Source organism: Diabrotica undecimpunctata, chromosome 6, assembly GCF_040954645.1.
Source record: "Diabrotica undecimpunctata isolate CICGRU chromosome 6, icDiaUnde3, whole genome shotgun sequence".
Taxonomy (NCBI): Eukaryota; Metazoa; Arthropoda; class Insecta; order Coleoptera; family Chrysomelidae; genus Diabrotica; species Diabrotica undecimpunctata.
Window position 1 is genome coordinate 46,337,458 of NC_092808.1, and position 20,019 is coordinate 46,357,476.

Genomic DNA, 20,019 nt, shown 5'->3' on the forward strand with positions numbered 1-20,019 from the left:
AAAAAATTTAAATATCGGCTATTATTCCTTGATATGTCTAAAGTCAACCAAAAACAGCAAAATAGGTTGACTTTGAAATTAGTTAAAAATAAGTAGTGTTGGTATTTTAGTCACTACTAAATTTCGCTGAATGACCATGGACGTATAAACATAGATGGACCCAGCAATAAGATACCTTAAACACACACTGTTTTGAAGCTTTGATATTCCTGGACAAGAGGGTAAAGGGGAGTAAAACGGGTATCGATAGACTGTGATACTTCCTCAATGAGCATAAGCGTGCTTGAATTTTTACTCGCGGGGATAATTATTCAGACGTTAATAATTGGAAGTAGTAATAATGTATAAAAACACGTTTTTATAGAAAAAATAAAATACAATTTTATTTGCTTTAAAATTAATACAATAAAATATAGTTGAACTCAAGTTAATTTTTTAATAGGTATCAAATAATCCTACGATAAAAAAAACAATTAAAAAATATACATTTGTCAAATTTAAGTACATACCTATATTTATTGATAATGTGTTAAAACATATTTTTTTAAATTGTGACAAATTTGTTTTAATACAATATCAATAGATTCCACGTAGTAAGGGTTTCTGCTACAAAATTATTTATTGATCATTCCAAAGCTCTTGCTGGCATTTGACATAAATTATTTGCAAATATACCTACTTATTAAAAAGTAGGCGTGAAAATGTATAAATTATTGGAAAGCTATTTACCGAACAGAAATATTAAAGTAAAAATAGTAAATAGACATAATAGAAGACGTTGGTATAGAAATAAATTTTTATTGATTGCGAAATAAAACAGTCTTAGTAAGAACGCATCTTAGGCGCACGGTGTTAGCATCTAAAGTAGTCCTCGTTTCATGATGAATTCCAATTTTAAAATATTTCTCAAGAACCAATTTTAAAAGTTGCATAGAGTGACCATCGATTGCATCTTCATTATACATATGGTTACCAAAATGCTCATAGATTGATTTTGGGACATTTTGTATGGTTTTATTAATCAAAATATTCATAAGGTTTTTAACTAGTCTGTTGTAGATATTTATAGTTTTATTAAAAAATCTGAAATATTTTTTAGCTTCCTTACAAGATTAAATAACCAAAAAGGATGCTTTTAAAAGGTTTTTTATACTGTTTTCTCTGTTGAAGTTTAGAGTAAGTTTCATCATTAATCAATATTATTTGGAAACCTACATAGAAAAATAAATGAGTTTTATTCATTTCAATAATTCATTGTTAATTCATGAGAAATAATAAATTAAAAAGCTACTAAACAGATCTTTTTAATCAGATGATGTCTACTTACAATTTAAAAATGTCTATACTAATTTCATGAACTAATATCTTGTTCAATACATTAATTAATATGAATAAACCCAATGGTACGCCTATGAAAGACATATTTTAAAATGTAAACACACAGGCTTCCTCAGTTCCTCATCTTAAATAATGTAAACAAACAGTACTTACAAATTAAATGAGACATTGGGATGTAGATATTTCGTTTTTTTTGCAAATGCAAAACTGTAGCACCATTATTATAATTTGTTTATTTCACTATTTACAAATATCACTTAAAATACAGCCAAAATATCGAAAAACAACTTTTCCTCATCTTGGGTAAAAAGTAAACAAACATGGATATGACATGGAACAGCATTTGAAGTTTGACGTAGAGCCATAAGACAGAGAAATGTAAACACTGTTGCCATTAATAAATAGGTTTCAGTGCTTCTACATATAAAATAATTGATAGATAATACGCTATTATTAAATGATATGAATGATTAATTTCAATTAAATATATTAATATAAGTAATAAATTATTATTTTGGTTTGATAGCACCTGTAGAGTATAAAATAAATATAGTAATATTTTCAGCGATACGTGAATAAGATATTTTAATAAAAAAATGTGACAACATTTGAAGGTGCTGAGAATGTGACCTAGTCAAATAATTTTGGCTTCACATTTTTATGTAAATAACTGAGTCCATCTGTGTTTATACGTCCATGTGAATGACCTTCTTACCTTTATGAAATGGAATTGTCAAAATAAATTTATAAATATCATGAATGTCATAAAAATTTTTTTTGGAAAACCAAGTAGCCATTATATTTAACTGAGCTAAAAGCAAAATTTATAGAATAATTATTCCATATAGATAAAAAAGTGATAATGTTAATCGAGATACTTCTAAAAATTGGCACAGGTCATATAGGACATAAAAACTGTCGGTTTTTACTCGGTTCAAAACGCAACTATGGTAAAAGAACCCTAAGAAATGGATGAGACTATAACAAGTTAAATAACTTTAGATATTTGGATGATAAAATCAAGGCTAAAAAACAAATTAAAGTTGAAAATATTTTAATATTGTTTTAAAGCTATTTTCTTATGTCATGTTAGAGTAATTACTATTTAAATGAGAATAAGCCACAACTTAAGATTAAAGTACGTTTATTGACGTTTCAATTTCCACTTCGGAAATCGTTTTTGAAAGATATTTATTTTGATATCAGGTTAAATGCTCGAATAAATGAACTTTGAAAAATAAAATCAGATATCGAGCACAGTTTTATTAATTAAATGTTGCCCAAGTACTTTCGCTCCTTAGAGCATCTTCAGGGGCATTTCGCCAATTTTAGGCTATCCAACAGTTACAGAATGTCGTACACATAAAATTAAACATAAAGTTGAACATAACACTACACTTAACAAGGACAAACAGTTTATAGTTATTTAACCAACAAGTGTATTAATAAGGGCGATTAACAATTGAGATATTTTAACGCGTGAGCAAAGCGAGTGCGTTAATGTTCGAGATTGTTAATCGCCATTTTAATTCACGAGTTCATTACAAAACTCTTCCGTCGGCCGTACTTTTCAGAAATAAAGATATCTTAGTTTAAATATTTATTTACTTAACGATAAACAACAAATTTTTCAGCTTTCATTGACTTTATTCAAAGTTTCCTTAGTGGTAGTTTTATTATAGTAAATGGTGCAATTACTGAAATTAAAGGAAGATATTGATAAATGATTATCTGCTGTATAGCATTTTGACAAATTTATATTTAAGTCTTCTTGGGCCTCTGTAAATTCTGTGATAGAAGAAGAAATTCTGGTGGAGTTAAATTAAACTCTTCGTCAATATCCATCCTTTGATTTTTCAAATACACAAAATTTTAAACAATAAAGTAAATAATGACATACAATGACACTAATGACAGATAGTACTAACAGCGGCTACTTCATTTTAAATTAATTTTTTAGTGGGAATATAAATTTAGGTATATGTTGCTTACACCAGAGGTCACTGCCAATCACAGAGCGTTAAATTAATGAGCAGTTTATGCAAGCAATGTACGAGTATGTTGTGTTGCCTATAATAAAATCGTTTATTAAGAGAAAATCATTCATTAATAGGGGTCATTAATCAATGATTTTGAGGGCGTTAAAATTGATCATAAATGGACGGTCGACGGAAAAATAATTTAAAAAGTCGAAGAATCTACATTCTGGTCGGCATCAGGAGAAAGAAATTTCTCTCTCTTTCTTCTACGGTTGTAATCGTATTTATTGTATCAACGTTTTAGAATTTTTCCAATTATTCTGTCATTATGTTTTCTATTTAAATTTCAGGTAATAATTAATTCCTGATTATGCGTTCCCTTGTCTACTACTTCCTCAAGTTGTTTTATAAATTGTTTCTTTCTTTATATCATATGAGTAATCCAAATAAAAAATAAAAGAAAATACATTTTACCTCTTTATAGAAGATTCATTAACACGCACAAGTATAACAGAATAATTACGGGTCTAATAAAGAGGTTTATTAAAACAGAACACTCGCTGCGCTCATTACATTGCCTTCGTTTTTACATTAACATGAATAAATTTATTAATCGCACCTTTCGCTTACCTTTATATTTTTGCTTCCCTCGACTATAAATACTGCAAATTCTTAACATAACTCAGGAACTTATGTTCCCTATATCATATCCGGAGCAATAATTTCGACATGATTTAAAACAACGGCATGGCGCTGCTTTAATAAGTTATGCGTTTTTGTACAAAGTGAACGCAATACAAACAGGATAACGTATCTTAAAGGCTTTTAAAGAGGTATCAAATAATTACGCTTTTGAAGTATTTAAATTTTTAATATGATTATTAAAAAGTAATTAATGGTACGAGAAAATTAACAATTATTATAAGAAGATTGAATAAAGTCTAGAATATGTCCAATATATACAAGGAAAATCAAAATCTATTACCAAAATTTATAACAAAATTGTTTAGTGTATTATAACCAGATCTCGGATTTAAAGGCGATTAAAAAAAGAGGAAAAAGGCGCTCATACAGAGTGTCCAGAAACTCTGCTAACAAACGTAGACTATAGATTCCTTAGATAATAGTAAGATTATTTAATCCTATTAACCTAGTCCGAAGCTTCCTAAGGGAGCTAGAGCTCTTTGAAGATGGCGCCTTGTAATTATAATCTATTTCTAATGAGTGTAGAGTAATAAAATCTCATGAAGTATTCAAAAGCGCTACAGGGTATTCCGTCAATAATCCGTCAATAAATTCCGTCCGCATTGCAAAATTCTGTCGTTTCATAAAGAGCAGATAGGTATCACCCTGTTTTAAGGGATTAGTCCATTGTTATCGACAGATAAACACTGAGCCAGAGGCGCGCTAGTGGGTTAATTGACAAAAGAATATGCATTCTTAAAAATCATATTAAAGGAAATAAAAATGTAATACAGCAGAACAGTGTTATTAAAAAAATATAAAATGTAACAATAAAATATATACGAACCGAAATCGGGAAATACTCACAAACACACACGAATGAACTTTACATATTGAAACACTTGTGGGGAGTTTAAATCAATTTATTCACAAAAACTACAAAAACTTTACTGGATACGTTATTACAATTCTACATCACTATAGTCTTCATCCGAAGAACTGTCATCATCCCCTGGTGTTATAATTATAGGGTCAACCACCTGATCGACCAAGTTGTCCAGTTCCCACATTTTATCTTCCTCTTTTAAAACATGCTGGATTGCTTTTTGCCAGTTTTCTGATGTGATTTCCATAATGGCTTGATCAAACAATACCTTGACATCTTTCATTTTAAATGTGGTATTGTGCCTTGCAACATATCCTTTAACTTGTGCCCATATAAGTTCTATGGGATTTAATTCGCAATGATATGGCGGTAGGCGTAGCACAGTTACTTTATACTTTTCTGCTACATCTTCTACGGCATATTTTATGAAGCGAGATTTATGTTGTTTTACTACGGCTAGTAGTTCCTTCTTTATTGAATTCATCTCAAACTGAATACCTTTATTTGACAGCCAGTTAATAATTTCTTGCTTTCTCCAAGCTGAAGTTGGTACCTTCTCTATGCGCCTTGAATGGTAGCTTGCATTATCCATAACCACGACCGAATCAGCTGGAAGAAATTTTAACATTTCCCCGAAGTAGTCTTCGAAGACATCCGAATTCATGTCCTCATGATAATCTCCCGTCCGACACGACTCAAAGCTTAACAAACCTTCTTTTAAAAATCCTTCTTCGCTTCCAATGTGAGCAATTATAAGCCTCTTCCCTTTTCCCGAAGGCACTTTAATACCCGTCGAAAGGCCTTCTATGAAAGCTTGGCGAGCACTTGTTACATTTTTATCTTGCCACATTTTTTGGACTATATAACCTTCGTTTATCCACGTCTCATCAAGATAAAAAATTTTCTTGTGCTCTCTGCGGTACTGTTTTATAGTTCTTAAATATTTTCGTCTCCAGCAAATGATTTCATCACTTTCCAGTAATAGTGCCTTTTGATTGTGCTTTTCCCAGGAAAAAATCATACTTTTTAAAGTTTTCCATAAAAGTTTTCTGGATATCAAAGGAATATCGTTATCTTGGCTTATCTCCATTAGTATTTTGTCAAGGGTGGGTATTTCCTTTTTAAAATAAAACGAATGAACTTTTCTTCGAATGTCACGTTTGGTGTCTTCACCTAAGATTTTTATTGGTCTTCCTGATTTTCTCTTGCATGGACTTAACTGGCCTGATATCTTTCTTTCTCGCAATAATTTGAAAATCGTGGACTGTCCAATTCCAGTCATTCGGGCACATCGCTCAACACTTTCTTGCACAGACAAACTAGGGTGATCGTGTTTTATGCAATCATATACATTTAAAATTATAACTTTTTCACTAACAGATAGCGGAGAATTTTTTACACCTCTTTTCTTTGGAGTAAATGTCGCCATTTTATAACTTTTTCACTATTTCTATATCACAATATTACTGTACGTTTAATTGGTGTAGTAACAATTACTAACTCGAATGTCGAATGTCGAATGATAATAATAAAATAAAAGAGGGATTATAATGAAAGTGTAAGTAAAACCTCATTACGCGTTATTAGTCTTCATGTTGATTTATTTTAGTTCTTAGTAATATTAGGAGGTGCGTCATACCCTTATCAGTTTCTTCTAATGCTTTTATTCGTTCAGTAAGGAAGTGAATTTGTTTTTATAAATAAAAATGTAATTAGCTTTAATGACCATATAATGGAATACGAGTTTGAAGAATAAGTTAATCGAAAAATTAAATAAAATTGATTATCACAAAATATCCAAAATATGATATTTTGAGGTACATCAATTTTTGACGACGAAGTTGACATCCGTCCATTTGCCTACGCCCATGACGACACCGAAATTCAGGCAAATTTAATGACACTTCATGATTTATTACTCTACACTCATTTGAAACCAATTATAGTTTTTTTTTAATACGTTCAGAACCGTTTTAGTTAGAAACACTAAAACTGGTACGCCTATTTATCATCTAGATTTGAATTGATTCCATTAATTTCGAATTTCTAGTACCGGTCCTAGGCGTCCGTTTTGGGTAGGTCAACGGTTATTTTAATGGATAATTTTATTTTCTTTAACTTTTAAGCATCCATTATACTAGATTATTAACTTTTCAGGTATTCTAGTACTAAAAGGTACTCTTACTTTATGTCCATAGAATACACTGTTTGAAAAATTGATTTGAAATTTTTTTCATTTTTTAGTCATGAAAGTTAAATTAATATTTTTTGCACCAGTTGGCTTTGACCTGTCAACATAAGTATAACTTACGTTTTTCAGTGTCAAATTGTGATCAGTTCGCGAAGTTTATCTTTTAGTTTGCTACTTTGTGACATTCAAATATAACAATTTTAATTCAACAAAAATAGTTTTTACTAATAAGAAATACGCTGATATGCTTTAGTTTTTGGCGGCATGAGAGTAACGCTCCAGCAGCACAGATACCCTGAAAACTTCTCTAATCGTGATTCCACTCATTCAATCGTCCCAAAAAATAGTGAAAGAGGACAACATGATTATGTAACAACAGCACATGAAAATGTTCAGCGTTCGAAGACTATTTGCCATGTATCCCACAATTTTAAAATCTTCTATAGGAAACATCTTACACAACCAAAAATTTAATTTTTTTTTACCAAGTAGTACTGCGACAAAAAGAGTTTCCTGCTCATGAAGAATTCAATAGATGGTTACAAAATCAGAAAAATCAAAATAACAATTTTTTTCAGGTATATTTTGTTTTCGACAAAAAAACATCCACAAAAAATGAAGTTTTTAATGTGCATAATGCACAATATAATTTGTATGTTGGAGACAATCTCCAATATAAGTTACAGTCCTTTGAAATGTGGTGTTACAGGAGGATGCTTAGAATAGCATGGACACAGAAGAAAACTAACACGGAAGTATTGCGAGAAATTGGCAAAGAATGCGAAATAATAAACACAATAAAAATAAGAAAGTTACAATATCTGGAACACGTAATAAGGGGACAGCGATATGAACTGCTAAGGCTGATAATACAGTAAAAGATAAGAGGAGGAAGGAGTATAGGAAGAAGGAGAGTGTCATGGTTGAAGAATTTATAGAACTCTTCAGAGCAGCAGTAGATAGAGTAAAGATAGTGATGATGATATCTGACCTCCGATCGGGAGACGGCACTTAAAGAAGAAGACAATCTCCACGTTTTTCAAGAAATTACGCATCAGGATGGGTTTAGCATAAACGTCTGGATAGGAGTAATTAACGAAAAACCTTCCTTCTTGTCAAAATCATATTTAAATTTTTTGCTAAATTAATTACCATTACTTTTAGGTTTAGGATTTAATTGTTGACTGAAGATTATCTCCTAACTTTACTGACTCACATAAATTTACCTCTTGGAGTATAATTGCTAATTACTAATAAAGTAATTGGAGTAACTATTATTGTATAATGGTTATTGCTATAGGATAAATTAGGGAGAGATGCTGAGAAAAATTCTAAATAACGATTTTTTTTTATAATCACATTTATTAAGAAACCTGAACATGCAATGACATCGTCTGTTAATATAGTGTAACTGAGTCTTAAAAATGAAACAATATTTGGTTCCTAAAAAATTATATTACACAACAAAAATATTTTAGGATTCACCATCTTACCCATACTACTGTGGCTACTGTGGATTAATTAATGCGTAATATATGGGTGAGATAGTAAGTCAACAGTATGAACGGCATGATATTTTTTTGTTTTTAAGTAAGAAGTTTATTCTTCTTACTATTAACTAACTACTTACTATTCTGTTCCACCCACATTCCAGAACTACGTGAATGGATATGATGCAGTTAATGACAGAATTATACATCTGAGACTAAAGTGCTCAACATCCATCCTTCACATCATACAAATATATGCCCCGACAGCCACGGCAGAACAAGCAACACTAGAAGACTTTTATATGGCTCTCGAAGGTGTACTTGATGAAATACCAAACAAAGACATAGTGGTGATTCTAGGCGACTTTAATGCCAAACTTGGAAGAACGAATCTAGATGACCACATGAAGATGATTGTAGGGCCATATGGTCTAGGAGATAGGAATGAGCGAGGAGACCGACTATTAGAATTCTGCAACCAAAGGAAATTTTCTGTAATGAACACGCATTTCAAGCATCATCCGCGTAGACTCTATACCTGAAAATCACCTGGAGATAGAACAAGAAATCAAATAGACTTTATTCTGATCAGTTCGAGATGGAAGTCTTCAATTACCAACGCAAAAACATTTCCAGGAGCAGAATGCGGAAGCGATCACCAGCTCTTGATGGCTGATTACAGAATTCGTTTCGAATACGTTTCAAGAACATACGCAAAGCTTCTCCCCGTTCTTTTAGGCTAACGGACCCCGAATTAGCTACCTTTAAAGAGAGAATTGAACCAGCACTAACCAGAATAGAGAACAATCAGGAAGAACAAAGTGTGGATGAAGCCTGGACAGATATTAAAGAAACCATCGTAACAACATTTTATAGATTGTCCTCAACTCTTATCGCTTGTTAGTCTTAAAGTTCCTAGTAGAAGCAACAGACAATCAGAAATCTTTTCAGTGCCATTTCACCACACTAATTATGGTATCAATGAACCAACTACACGATTGGTCCGGAGTGCTAATAGCCTACCAAGACAAATGGATATTTTTGACTCAAAAATTAGTTTGTTTAAAAAACAACTAAAAAGTATCTTACAATAAGTTTGTTGTACATCTGTATTATTTTTATATGTTTGTATTATTCTGAGGTGTTTGTTATTTTAATAATTTATTGTTGTTAAGGTGTAACTTTGTAAAACTTGTGATTGTTATTTTAATAATTTATTGTTTTAAGACGTAACTTTGTAAACAAATTGTAAGTAAATGGATGCCGTATATATAAAATAAAAACAGTGAACCAATGTAGCCAACCATCTATAAATAATAGCATTAAACCGTGGATCAGCAGAAACACGTGGAAAGTGATTGAACAAAGAAAGCAACTTAAAGTTGGCCCCTGTGATCAACAGACATATAAAGCTCTCTCCAGAGATATTCAACGAAGATGCCGAAAAGACAAACAAGAATACATCTCTGAAATCTACCAAGAAATAAAAAATCACGGATATCGAAATGAAACCAAAGACCTTTTCCGGAAAGTGAAAATTCTTGCGAGAGAATTTAAACCCAAGAACTATGCAATAGAGGACAAACATGGTATTATCATAAGTGATATCGACAGAGTGTTGGAAACATGAAAAAACATTGTTCAGAGCTCTACAGGGAAGAACACGTAAATCTAGGCCACACTTCAGCCCTCGAAAACATCGCATACAACCCTGAACCTGAAATTCTGCTGTCCGAGATTGAAGAAGCTGTAACTCACCTCAAGAAAAATAAATCCCCTGGCTGCGATGATATCACGGGAGAGCTCATTTAGAACATGGGAGACAAAGGTAATGTGGAAACTTTGTAATAAAATTTGGAGATGCGGAAAGTGGCCCAGAGAATGGCGCACATCATTGTGCATACCAATCCATAAAAAAGGAACAACTACAAAGTGTAGTAATTATCGTACCATCTCACTGATTTCCCATCTAAGCAAAATATTACTAAGAATCATTAAACGCCGTTTGCAACAATACTTAGACAAACAAATTCCCCAAGAATAAGCAGGCTTTGTCAAAGGGAAGGGTACGAGAGAGCAAATCCTTAATATGCGGCAGCTCATAGAAAAGGCCCGCGAATTTAAAATTCCAATAATAATCTGTTTTCTAGACTACCAAAAGGCATTTGATTGTGTGAAGTGGGAAGTTCTCTGGACAGTTCTTCATGAGATGGGAGTTCCAGATCATTTGGCAATATTAATTAAAAACTTATACGAAGATAACTCAGTTAAAATAAGAATTGAAAACCAGCAATCTGATACCTTCAAAACCAGCAGAGGTGTACGACAAGGGTGCATACTATCTCCAGACCTGTTCAATTTATATGGAGAATACATTATGAGGAACGCACTCGATGGATGGAGAGGCGGCATCTCCATTGCAGGAAAAAAGATCTTAAACTTAAGATTCGCAGACGATACAACACTGATAGCAACATCTGAAGAGGAGATGTCGAGACTGATAAAGAGAGTAGAAACCGAAAGCAACAAGTGTGGGCTCAAGATTAATAATCAGAAAACAAAAATCATGATTGTGGACCACGCGAATATCCTCCAAACAACAGGCGCCCTAAATCAATTCGAGAAAGTAGACGAGTTCACGTATCTAGGATCTTCCTTAAGGAATGCAGCCTCCTCCCATACGGAAATTCGCAGAAGAATAGGGATGGCCAAGAACGCGATGAGTCGACTGTCAAAAATATGGAAGGACCGCTTTTTATCCAAAAAACTCAAAATGAGACTGGTACGGACACTCATTTTTTCAATCTTCAGTGCCGAAACATGGACAATAAAATCAGAGGATAGAAAAAGGATTGACGCATTCGAAATGTGGTGCTGGAGACGAATGCTACGCGTCTCGTGGACGGAGCACAGATCCAATCAGTCGATTCTCGAAGAGCTAAACATTCAGACCAGACTCTCCTCTCAGTGTCTTGCAAATGTTGTAAAGTTTTTTGGCCACATTGCGAGAAGAGACAATGACAACTTAGAAAGACTAATTGTGTGCGGAAACGTAGAAGGACGTAGAGGCAGAGGACGCTCACCTATCCGATGGTCAGATCAAGTACAGAAAGCCACTGGAGAGACGTTTTCCGAGTCCATAAGAGCAGCCCAAAATCGCAAGAGATGGAGAGAATAGACAGCCCGCATTGTAGGAAATCACGATCCTCAGCAATGAGGAAACGACAAGAGAGAGAAGTAAGAAGTTTACAGACATATAATTCTTTCCATATTTCGTACAGTCTATGTGTTACCAAATCTGCCACCGAGCACACTTTATCCAGTCAACAACTTTTTTAGTATATTTATATTCGTCACCACATCCAATACAGTATTCCTAATCGTCTTCTTCATCTTCATCGACATCATCATTATCCAGTTCTAGTTCACTTTTCCCATCTGATGTATCAGACATTTCTAGTTTCGCTGTTTTGGATTTAGTTTGTGACTTCTTTCTTGTTTGCTTACTGTTTGCTTGTTTTATCTTCTTGCATTTCTGTTGAATTTTTTCCTTTAGATCTTTTTGGGCCAAAGCTAAATTTCTTGACCTTTTGCAAACCACTTTGACGAAAGAGAGGTTAGGTACTGGAGAAATGTTTTCCAATATTTTTTCCGATGTAACGTCATCATTTGGGTTGAAACTATCAGTTCAATGCAAGTCTCGGGTCTATCCGATTGTGGTGAGTCAATTAAAGGGATATTTAATGGTCCAGGTTCATAAAAAATGTTTGTAGTAGATGCCTGAGCAGAAGGGCCTAGTTGGGGAATACTTAAATGATATGAGAGTTAAATAGTACAATACCGATGACGCAAAATCCGGAGATCCCATTGCTTACAGTTTCTGCTTTTGACCAAGCTTTTTTTTTACCAAAAATTTACACATTACTGGTGACCTCGGTCTGTTGGTCCTATAGAGACATATCGCTTTATATATCCTTATAATCACGCATTGTCGAGACGTTTTTTAACACAAAAAAAAATTTTTTAAGCAGAAATTGAAAATCTCTCAAATCATGCATCTGAAATCATGATCTGAAAATGAATCCGAGAAAAACCTCATGCTAATCAGCGAAAAAAATATCGCTGATCTTCTCGAGCGTTGTTCTACGAGAACGGTTTATTATATAACATTATATAAAAAGTGCAAACACTTTTGATTAAAATTATCTCGGCTATATTTCTTGTTTGAAACATTTTTTTTTCAACAGCGCGGCATACACATTCTTGGTAAATCGATGTTTTCCCTTCACTCAAAGGGTGTGGTAAGACAATCTTGGCGGTTATACAGATTGAACGAATTTAAAACGGAACATACGAAATCAATGTATTTCGGCTCAACTCCGCTCTAGGTGGTTGGCCAACAAAAGGTTGTCAAATAATTATATTATAAAAATCCAATACTTCAGCGGGCTACTGGATTCGGAACTCATTCAAGAACAAGTCAAAACTCCACCCCAAATAGGTTGCCTAGAATCACTGAAAAAACTATACTAAACAAGCAGTTATTATGCTGTCAAACCACTTATCGCTTCCTTATAGTCCAAGAGATAGAGCCGAATTTATAATGTTAACTATTAAATATTTTTGATATAACAAATAGTAATTTTACTTATTTTTTATTACAATAAACAGGTTTTTAAATTTATATTGCATAAATAATGATTGTTCAGATATAAGAAAAATTTGATTTATTAGTACATTAATAATCAAATACAAAATATATTATTTCTATTTATCAATAGGTAAAATTCAATTTGTAGAATTCCTTTAACATTTTACAAATAATTATTAATAAAAATCAATTTAATAGTGGAATTATCAATTTTTTAAGCTTTGAAATTTACTTTGTAGATATTTTCAATATTTTTTTTTTAACTTTCAAATTGATTGAATTTTTTTTCATTAGTTAATTATAATTTTACAAATGCTGTTTGGACATTAATTTTGCATCATTATTATTTTAAAATATTAAAATAATAATGATGCGCGTTCATTTAGATCAGTAATTCTAGACGCATGCGCTAAATGTAATAAGTATCATGATGCTTTTATTCAACTTGGTGAAACTGACTTCGATTGTAATGAAGTTTTTGAAACCTTAGTCACTTATATGGAACAGGACTGACGAGAACAATTCCAAAAAGAAAAGTAAACGATGTCAGATTTTTACTATTTAACCGGCAGTATAAGTTGCATGATGTGAACGAGCCTTAAAAAAAAACTAAAAAATTTCGATGCTTCAAGCTTACCACCATGTCAAGATGAATTACAACAACATCTACTGCGAGCTCATTATATTTCAAATATTTGGACAAATGCTCATAAAAAAGTACCAACAGAATTGATTGTTGAAGAACATGGTTGGGAGTTTGAAGATGAAACATATAAATTCAAATGGTTTAGTGGACCTCAGATGCCAGAATCAGTTCGAGAAGTAGTGATTGAAAATGAAGGAGATAATGAATGTGATATTATTGAAAGTGAAAGTGACGAAGATGATGAATGTGATAACATCAATGAGAGTGAGAAAAATGACGAAGTTTTTCTAAATTTTTTTTTCTTATCAATCGGTATAAAAATATCATAATAAAATCAGTTTGAAAATTGTTACCGAGACCTAAAATGCGCAGGCAAGTGGTACATTTGACCCCGTTTTGTGGCTCTCTGTACCAACCCAGCTGTCCGCCCTTTTGGATTTAGAGTTTTTAGGGGCTAAATAATAAGCCATGAAAATGGCGGACATATTACTTATCGTTAATTTTTCCCCAAAAAATTGCAACTTCACCCCTGTCCGCCACCCCTTATGTATCCACTCTCGCGTCCGCCCTTTGGGATTTCGTCTAGTTATACCAAGATCTTACTCTGGGCAAATTTTCAGCCATATTATCGATCGTTAATTTTTCCGAAAAAAATTTCAACTTCATCCCTGTATAGCCACCCCCTCTACCACGAGGGACGTCCGCCTGTAAGGCAAAGTCTTAACCCAGTTACAATGAATATATTCCAATAGAGAAATGTCATATTACTGATCAGTTCAAAATTTCGGCTCTATCTCTCCGACTATTAGGCAAGCTCTTCTTTCCTTTAAAGGAGACAGATAGTTGAACGATATTTTATACAATGTCTATCACCAGGTATGTATTTATTTTTGTCCAAGTTTTATATTGGTCCACTATTTCAAATGCAGTTCAAACAGACATATATTAAATTGTATGTTCCGTTTTAAATTGGTTCAATCTGTATACCATTTGTTAGCAAAATTATTTATTATTTTTTTTTTTAAAAACCGATTAGCGGAGTAGAAATCGAAACTTCAAATTTCTGGGTAAAATGTATCTGTCATTACAATCAATTGTGACTTATTCCCATATAAACATAGTATTTAACTCATATCATTAAGTGTGTTTAAGAAATTCTTATGATAGATAATAATAATTCAAGACAAGATAGAATATACAAAATATTCACAATATCATTTTAATGTCATCTATTTGAAAATGTTTAATATAATGTCTGAATTGTCAATATTAATGATTTAGATAAAAATAAATTACTGAATAAAATATTTTTTTTACCAAGTAACAAAAACAAAATTTGTTTAATTTATTAGTAATTTGTATTTTGAGAACGATTTCCGAAGTGGAAATTGGAATGCCAAAATAAACTTAATTAAAAGTAAAACTGTGGTTCATTCCCAAAAAAAAATAGTAAAATGCATTGTGACACAAGAAAGTAGCTTCAGAACAATATTAATATTTAACTTTAGAAGTAGTGGTAGTACAAATAGTAGAAATTCCGATAAAGTAATTTTATGTTAAGAAAGTCACTTATATGGATCCATAACCTTGTGTAAAAGTTAGTAATGTCCCCCGTATAAAATATTTTGTATCTGACTTTTAAAATACTTTTTATGTACTTCTTAAAAAAAAAAAAAATTCACGTCTGTGAGTAAAATATTATTTTATTATAAAACGGAAGAAAAATATAAGGACGAATTATAAAACAACCTTTTCTGATTTTCTTAAATTGTTTCAGTTCCACCGGAGAAACTGAGCGTACTAGACGAGACCGGAGTCCACATCCCGGATTATATCCTGGGACCCTATAATGAAGGATCTTCCATCAATATAACATGTGTTGCCACAGGAGGTAAGATAATATAATAATCCTCTTTGAGTCCCTCCGCAAAGACCTACCTTATGTTTCATTTAGAACGCCTCATTTCATTTTCTCCTAATATAGTGAAGTAGTTTACGAGGTGGATGTTTAATATACTGTGTAATGTTTGCTTTGTTGCAGCCGAGATTTAAAATAAAAAAAATAATACAAATAAAATAAAAAATATCAATATAAATGTTTATTATATATATATATATATATATATATATATATATATATATATATATATATATATATATATATATATATGTAAATACTTTTTTCGTTTTGGGTGTGGTAGTCAATAAAAAATAGAGCTTTGCTAAGGCGTACTATTTATTCTGAATCCAAGCTTTCGGTGGTTTTTTGCCACCTTTATCAAGGTCTACAAAGAAAATTACTATGTTGTAACAATTTGAATGATGCAATAAAAAAGCTATAAAAAACTTACCCAAATGTAAGATTCGTGGCATAAATAACAACGTTAAATAACATGATATGCACTGAAATTGCAACTAACCTTAAAAATGTTACTGTTTAAAAAGACACTTTGAAAATTAATACATACGTTAAAAAGTTAAAAAACAAAATAAAAGACGACATGTTAAAACAGTCGTCGTTAAAACAGTAAACGAGAAAGTGGGAGGACAATTATTGTTTATAGTTTGAAGAAAATACAAAAACAACTTTCAAACTGTATTTTCTTTTTAGAATTTATTGTTTTAGTTTTTTCTCTTCTTTTTAGAATTTAGTGTTTAATTTATTAAGCAATATTAATAATTATCCTTTGACGTTAAAAAAAAACTTTATGATATTTGCAATATGAATCAGAAAACTTTATATTAATTTTTTTTTAAAACTTTTATAAAATTTATGGTATTTTAAAATAGCGATAATTTTTGATCTTCTGATCCTATAGAGTCTTTTATTTGAAACATACAAAAAATTTCTGTCATAAAAAATTATTGACTGACCTTTTAATTCACACACGACGATGTCTTCTTTCGACCAACACAGCTCCTCCTTATTGATTATGTTAGAATCAAAGCCTTCTCCCTTCTAAGTATCAAATTATCAGCATACCAGCAACTCTTTCCCCAAAACACGAGCAGGCCTCTTTTACCATTACTCGTCCAACAAACTCCAAAATTCTCTCCTCTCTTTCATATACTAACAATCTCCTGACACCCAAGTATTTTTTTTACTTGGTGTCGCAAATATTTTTAATAGTTATAGTTCTTGTGACTTACTCACTTGGACTTTATAGAATCAAGGAGGTATTCGACTTCTCAACTTTGACCTATCTCTCGTTCCACCTTTCAGTCACCCACTTCTAACTATTAACACCACTGGCATTGCTTCTTAACTGACTAACTTTAACTGATTCTTTCGGATGACCATCACATAATAATCTTTTCAACTCCAAACTTTTAAAACATTCACTCTCTTTCATTCCCATTCCAAACTTGCTAACCAATCAAAAAATTCCTATATCCCTCCTCTTCTATTTTACATCAGAAAAACCCAAGCATCGCTTCTGAACATTTTTCTTTAAAAATGATAACGGTTTTATCTTATACTTTCTAAATCCAATAACTAGCTGGTGGCTTTGATCTTTCCAGCGAAACAAAACCAAAGGCTTTTAACTAGAAAGTCGGGCTTAGCATACCTACCTAGAAAGCCCGAAGGGATCATTTTGGCCCCAAGTTCCAAAATCAATAAAAACCAAGTTTAGAATTAACTATTTATTTGGGAATAAACAAAAAATAAAAATAAACAGTTTTAAGAAATTATATAAACTCTTGACGATAGAATTTGATTTAATTTTTTAGTTTTATTTTAAACATTTGGAACACCATACAGTTTGCAGTTTTTGGCATTTGCCACACATTGCCTTGTTACAGCCGTGGCACTCATTGGAAGTATGATTTCCTTTACAAAACATTTTTAACTGACATTTTTTTCTTTTTTGGCTAGTAACAGTGCTGGTGGTTGGTAAATCCGGTGGTGCTGGGTATAGTACCAGATTTCGGGAGGCAAGGTATGGAGCCCGTAATTCTTCACACAGCTGAAGAATAAACTTACGACGACTGATTTTACTTCCAGTAACTTCTTTATAAATAATCCATGCATTTATTGCTCCTAAGTCAAGAATGTTATAAAACACGTGCATTGGCCATCGTCTTGAAGCAACTTTTGTAGTATAAAGACGCGCCATTTGGTCCACTACGTCAAGCCCGTATTTTGTTTTATTATAAAAACTTACTATTTGAGGAAGTTTTTTTCCATCGACAGCAACATCCACTGATTGATGTAATAAGCTCAACAAAAGTACATTGTTGTGACTCTTTCCTTGGTATGCAGTAAGTGTTATCTTTTCGTCACTCTGGAATATATGGGTAACATATAATTCTCCATTTTTACTCTTTACGCTTAGAGGAACTTCCTTTCTGTTGCGATTCAAAGTGCACCCACAAGACTTGTTGATTTTTTTTGCAATGCCTTGGCCAATTTTAACGATGTAAAGTAGTTATCTGTCGTAACATTTTTGCCTTTTCCCAGTTGATTTTCCATTAACCGCAAAACAACATGTTCACCAATCTTTCTTGCGTAAATGATCAGTGCCAGTATAAGGGTAACCATTTACAATATATTTTGATTCCACGCATGTCAAAAGCCAAAATTTTATGCCAAACTTATCCGGCTTATTTGATATGTACTGTGTGAACGGGCACCTGGCTTTAAAAGGCAGTAGATGTTCGTCCACAGTAAGGTTTATTCCCGGTTTGTAACATGCACCACTATTTTCTATAAATCCATTCAGGCTAGAGCAAATTTGTCGGTTTTCAATCGTTCAGATCTCGTTTGCTTTGTCAAATCTGAGATATTTTATAATATCCTTGAATCTGTCTCGTGACATAGTTTGCCTAAAAAACTGAGGACCTCATACTGTTGACCACAAGCTGTTGGTTGGGAAATTTTTGGCGCTGTAGACTCCTCTTGCGTACATAATAGCAAGGGCAGCCTCCAGTTCTTCCAAAGTTATAGTCCATGTGTCATTTTTCAAACATCGATGTGCTTCTGCAATAGTGCATTCTTTTATATGACGTAACATGCTGTCGTTGATTATTAGATGCCAAACACTTACCACACAATTGTTCCTCACGTTCCTTTTTGCATACGACGTAGGACCTGATTCCTCTCGATAAATGTTGTGCTGAGCGCGGCGTCCTGTAATGAGCAAACATTCAATGAATATGAAGATACTAAAAATCATAATCTTACCAGGTACTGATCCAGAATCAATAACTTTCCACGTTGTTCCGTCTTTCGATTGTTCGGTGTCTCCGATTGAAATAGTTTTTCCTTATTGATCTCTTTTTCTCTTGTAACTTGGCTTAGATGCACTTGGATTCACGATAAAATTAGCTGACTCGTGCTGTTGAGTTGTAGAAGCAGTGTTTACATAAATTGGTGAGTCTTGTACAATAAAACTTTCTAACTGCTCTGAAGCATCAGAATCACTTGAATCATTATTTTGTGGTGGTACGTATTGTTCATCGTCTGACTCTTTATTTTCTGCAAATTCAGATTCACCTCCCGAAACATATTCTTGTATTTTTCGTATTTCTTCAAGAAGTTTAAGCTCTGATAGTCCACGACGAGACATCTTTACAGTCGTCTTGAATTTTCACAATTGAACGAATGTTTCAATATTCTAGAAACGAGAGTCAGCAGAACCTAATAAACCGCTCAATAAACAAAATACTTTCAAGGAACAAACAGTATGTAACAAAATACCTTCTAGGAATAAACGTACATAAACATAATTTTATCTATCCGACAGAAAGTTAAAAGAAATCGTCAAATTTCCGAGAAAACGATAATAATTAATACAGGGCCAGTTTGACCCCTTCAGACTTCTATGGTAGGTTTGTTAGAAAATCCATTTAATAAATTTAGTAAACAATATTTTTTTGCGTTAAATAAGACTTTGTATCAAAATATTAAAAGTCATAAAATATGAAATTATTATTGTGTCAAATAAAAGAACTACAATAACTTCAAATCGCAACAGGGCCCAAATTGGCCCCTCCGACTTTCTATTGTTAAAATATAACATCTACAAATACCGAGAAACAACTGTCTATTAACGTTTAAGTATTTACTAATGTTTTTTAGTCCCTCAAGGTAAAACTCTTTGTGGATAAACCCACTGCTTAAAACTAGCTTATAACAAATATTTACAAATCG

The 20,019-nt window shown here is 32.4% G+C and overlaps 1 protein-coding gene across 1 annotated transcript in view; it reads left to right on the plus strand.

The window, feature by feature from the left end:
* LOC140444329 (synaptogenesis protein syg-2-like) overlaps nt 1-20,019 on the plus strand; it is a 520,904-nt gene that overhangs the window by 472,887 nt on the left and 27,998 nt on the right. Inside the window, exon 4 of the mRNA XM_072536080.1 lies at nt 15,643-15,756. Coding sequence (XP_072392181.1) covers nt 15,643-15,756 — 114 coding nt within the window. The remainder of the gene's footprint in view (nt 1-15,642; nt 15,757-20,019) is intronic.